Source organism: Haliotis rubra, unplaced genomic scaffold (assembly GCF_003918875.1).
Source record: "Haliotis rubra isolate DU_JTF1 unplaced genomic scaffold, ASM391887v1 Scf808, whole genome shotgun sequence".
In the NCBI taxonomy this organism is placed as follows: domain Eukaryota; kingdom Metazoa; phylum Mollusca; class Gastropoda; order Lepetellida; family Haliotidae; genus Haliotis; species Haliotis rubra.
Genome location: NW_025767533.1, coordinates 386685 through 391621, shown reverse-complemented (window position 1 = coordinate 391621; position 4937 = coordinate 386685). Strand labels below are relative to the sequence as shown.

Sequence of the window (4937 nt, the reverse complement as noted above, 5' to 3'; positions counted from 1 at the left end):
AAACACGTCCGTCATGGATCCATGCAGGACTTGACAACCCAACGCCAGTGGCAATGGACTGTTTCTACTTTCACCCATCTACCAGTAAGTAGAACTTTCCAGGGCAAGGAAGTCAGATTCAGTTTGATTCTACACACCCTTTAGCTTCAATCTGTGTCCGGAAGTTATAAAAGTGAAACGTATACACTGGAGTGTAATATTTTGGCACTAAATTGATCTGACGATGTAGACATGTTCATTATGTTATTTTCCTGAAAACATATAATATAACATTCATTTGTTTTCAGGTGAACATGATGATATTTGTATTGGCAGTGTTTCTTCAAGCATACTTGTGTTTAGAGGGTACGAAAGGTAGGATGTTTCATCACTATCCGGTATTTAATGTATATCCTCAGGTACTGTTCCTTAATCTGCCTGCAAAACTGTGCTGATTTCCTTCGCAAAATACATCGCTCAATTACAGGGAACGACCTGTCGTATTAAGAACCGGCTAGGTAAACAAAGGAAACTGAAACCAAGCAAACCTGACATGCATGTATTTGTGATGATAAGTACGACAGGAATTAGACAATAAACCACCCATGATTAAGTATATAATAATGGCATATTTCTTACTTCAAAATCTGATTATTTTTGTACCATCTGTTATAAGTACCTTAATGTAAAGACGTACCAAATAGGACAAGAAGGCAGTATAATAGTTGGAGCGAGGGTTCCTCACACTTGTCACAGGAACATACATGGGAAAAGAATTTCTGGTATCCACAAGTTAGAACATATGACTGCTGGTGATTGTGTCTGCAGGGTAATCTACACGTTCACATGGTTGCTGTTGAATGTGTCTGTAGTGTGACATATGTTTATATGGTTGCCGATGAATGTGTCTGTAGTGTGATATACTCCTTTATATGGTTGCTGTTGAATGTGTCTGTAGTGTGATATACGCCTTTATATGGTTGCTGATGAATGTGTCTGTAGTGTGATATACTCCTTTATATGGTTGCTGTTGAATGTGTCTGCAGGGTGATCTACATGTTCACTTGGTTCCTGATGAATGTGTCTGTAGTGTGACATATGTTTATATGGTTGCCGATGAATGTGTCTGTAGTGTGATATACTCCTTTATATGGTTGCTGTTGAATGTGTCTGTAGTGTGATATACTCCTTTATATGGTTGCTGTTGAATGTGTCTGTAGTGTGATATACTCCTTTATATGGTTGCCGATGAATGTGTCTGTAGTGTGATATATATGGTTGCTCTGTAGTGTGATATTTTTATAAGGTTGCTGTTGAATGTGTCTGCAGGGTGATCTGAATGTTTATATGGTTGCTGATGAATGTTGCTGTTGAATGTGTCTGCAGGGTGATATACTCCTTTATATGGTTTGCTGTTGAATGTGTCTGCAGTGTGACATATGTTCATGTGTTTGCTGATGAATGTGTCTGTAGTGTGATATAAATGTTCATATGGTTGCCGATGAATGTGTCTGTAGTGTGATCTGAATGTTTATATTGTTGTTGATGAATGTGTCTGTAGTGTGATCTGAATGTTTATATGGTTGCTGATGAACGAGTCTGTAGTGTGATATACTCCTTTAATTGGTTGCTGTTGAATGTCTGTAGTGTGACATATGTTTATATGGTTGCCGATGAATGTGTCTGTAGTGTGATATGAATGTTCTATATGGTTGCCTATGAATGTGTCTGTAGTGTGATCTGAATGTTTATATGGTTGCTGATGAACGAGTCTGTAGTGTGATATACTCCTTTAATTGGTTGCTGTTGAATGTCTGTAGTGTGACATATGTTTATATGGTTGCCGATGAATGTGTCTGTAGTGTGATCTGAATGTGTATATTGCTGCCTATGAATGTGTCTGTAGTGTGATCTGAATGTTTATATGGTTGCCGATGAATGTGTCTGTAGTGTGATCTGAATGTTTATATGGTTGCCGATGAATGTGTCTGTAGTGTGATCTGAATGTTTCTATGGTTGCTGATGAATGTGTCTGTAGTGTGATCTGAATGTTTATATGGTTGCTGATGAATGTGTCTGTAGTGTGATCTGAATGTTTATATGGTTGCTGATGAATGTGTCTGTAGTGTGATCTGAATGTTTATATGGTTGCCTATGAATGTGTCTGTAGTGTGATCTGAATGTTTATATGGTTGCTGATGAATGTGTCTGTAGTGTGGTATACATGTTCATATGATTGCCGATGGCCTGAATTATTTTGATACAATCGTTTAAGTAATGATGTTTGACAAACGATAAGGTACGAATGGATGTACCGGATCTACAGGACCTGACTGTAAGACTACCTGCAGCAAGTACTGTGTAGACCGTAGATGCCAGCTACTGCCGAGCGGGAGCACCAACTGCACGTTAGGGTGTACTGCCGGTCGTCACGGAACGTCATGCACACTGGAATGTTCCCACACCTGCCACCATTGCCAGCGATATGACGGTGATGTGTGCAGAGACCCACCGTCAACTGATGACCCAAAAGGTGGGATAAACATGTGGTTCACCTGCGTACCATCTTGAAGAGTCATCGAGTTAGTGAAATAAATAAGGAGTCAATTTCAGTTGATGACCCACAGGGTAAGATACGTGTCCGACAGTACATATATTCCAATGATTCCATGTCAGACATGACTTGTTACGTCACTGTCAGTGTGTTCCTACCGCCTCAACTTAAACATAAAACATGCATCAATTTACACAGTGTCATTCCCTTCAGTTCAGATTTTGTTGAATGAACTCATCGTTCATGTTTCAGATACTGGCCAGGATGGCTCACTGAACTCGAGGAAGCTAGTCATTATAATCATGTCTCTGGTTGTGTTTGCTGGAATGTGTGTTGTTATCATCTTCCTGCTTGTATACCGGTATGTGCCTGATGAAGAGGTGTACACTACCAAGTCTAAGGTGTTCCTGATATGAGTGAGTGAGTGAGTGAGTACTGTTTTACGCCGCTTTTAGCAATATTCCAGCAATATCACATGTACATGTGGGGAATCGAACCCGGGTCTTCGGCGTGACGAGCGAACGCTTTAACCACTAGGCTACCCAACCGCCCCGTTCCTGATATGACTAGCAACACAGTTAACATTGTTCACATGCTAATATGCACATGTGTTTGCATCTATAAATATATATATATAAACAAGTGATGTCTGCATAAGCAATATTTATATTAAATATGATCCCAGATATTTCTTCTGTTCCCATCTTCTTTATCTGCACAATATTTTCTTAGAACAAGTTTTCATTGTACACATGAAGAGCTGTATATATATATATTATCATTTCAAGTGTACGTATGTGTAATAAGACGGTTATTTATGTTTCACGATCCTTCCACACTACATTATCCCTTCATTATAAACAGCTCGTCCATACTTACAGGTAAATAAACACACTCTTAACCTCACTGGTGAATGTTAGCTGGGAAAGCAAATGAGCTCTTAAATCTCAAAAGGATAAATTTCAAAACCTCATACTATAATTGTTTTTCAGAAACTGTGGAGCAAGAAGACCCCTCCTGCAGAAAGTGGAGAGGAAGAACGCAGTAAACGGGTTCACAGAAAACTCCCTCCCCTACCACCTCGCCAGTGTGGCAAGGTAAGGGACAGTGTCCCACACGACTACCATGAGGTGGAGGAAGCAAGAACAGAGACGTCGAATAAAGGTGATCAAGCAGACCATGTTTATGATCTCGACTTCCCAGAACAATCCTCTGACAGAAGCCCAGTTTCCATGACTCATATACAGATGAATGTTCTTGCTTCCCCGAAGAGAAATACAGACATACAAACCCAAACCGGAAGCGCAGATTGACATATAAGGAGCATGGACAGTGTAACGACAGATCACTTATCAGCCGGTGATTGTCAGAGTGGAGCAGCTAAACAGATACATTGTGCATTTAATGATAAACGCATAAAACTTTGAACAATTATTGACTGATGTATAGTGAGTATTTTCAGATTTGGAGGCATTCAACATAATTTCATTTTGCGCATGCGCAGAAGGTTTTGTTTATTGTTAACGTCGCACTCAGCAATAATTCTGTTTCCTCCTGCTATATGGCGGCGGCCTGTACATGAGTTGACTCTGAACCAGACAATCAAAGTAATGTATGATGAGCATAGATTTCTTCAATATACAATGACATACGGTATATGGTCATAAATCTGTGAGTCATCAAAGTGGCTGCCGACGATGACCAACCGTGGACGTATGAAAACTTTTGGGGTCTGTTTTCTATATAATCCTGCTCAAAGGGAAACGTTGGAGATATTTACTCACACCTGACTGGGATATTTCAAGTATGTCAGCAATATATCTTTGAGAGTTAACATCTGAATAAATATTTATAATGGTATTTTTCTGGTCAGGGGTCAGTTGCTTTACGTTTTGAAACCATGGCTAGCAGACGGCAGGAAACATGTTATATCTTCCTCAGTTTTGAAGAGTATACACATTTATCTCCCTTACATGCTCAAAAATATTTGTGAAAAAAAAAGTCTATGTCGTTGCTTCACTCTGTAAAACTCAATTTAATAAACATATGTTTTTTAATGTAACGTCGGCAGCCATTTTGATGACTCACTTATGGCCATATACTGTTTGTCAAGTCAGCGAGCCTTCAAGAAAGGTTGAAGTACCGTAAACTTATTGTCCTCCTGAGAGGATACGTTAGTCCCAAAACATTCCAAGTAAATTTAATCTTCCACATTTTTTACTCGTAGTATTATCGACATTTATATTTGTGTTCCGTTTGCCTACAATCGCCAGCAGCTGATGGGATGGTATTAAATCCAGTTGGTGTCCATCCAGGTGGCAAAGGCACTGTCCCCACGGACCCTAGTATGGTGATCAGCCTTCAGTTGTTGGCGATCAATAGCCCATTGTTACATTGTATTGTC

General features: G+C 39.6%; 1 protein-coding gene across 1 annotated transcript; it reads left to right on the top strand.

The window, feature by feature from the left end:
- Positions 1–4401, top strand: LOC124261764. Its single transcript, XM_046696121.1, has 5 exons — positions 1–84; positions 288–354; positions 2279–2512; positions 2786–2894; positions 3526–4401. Exons 1-5 carry the CDS (start codon positions 22–24, stop codon positions 3632–3634), a joined length of 582 nt encoding a protein of 193 aa, XP_046552077.1. The 5' UTR covers positions 1–21; the 3' UTR covers positions 3635–4401.
- The last annotated feature ends 536 nt before the right edge of the window (positions 4402–4937 follow it).

What these genes read in the sequence shown, in the direction of transcription:
- LOC124261764 (XM_046696121.1), top strand. Translation starts at nt 22, where the DNA reads ATGCAGGACTTGACAACCCAACGCCAGTGGCAATGGACTGTTTCTACT. An exon ending in GTGTTTAGAGGGTACGAAAG is followed by an intron (nt 355 to 2,278) that starts GTAGGATGTTTC and finishes ACAAACGATAAG; the next exon opens with GTACGAATGGATGTACCGGA. An exon ending in GTCAACTGATGACCCAAAAG is followed by an intron (nt 2,513 to 2,785) that starts GTGGGATAAACA and finishes TTCATGTTTCAG; the next exon opens with ATACTGGCCAGGATGGCTCA.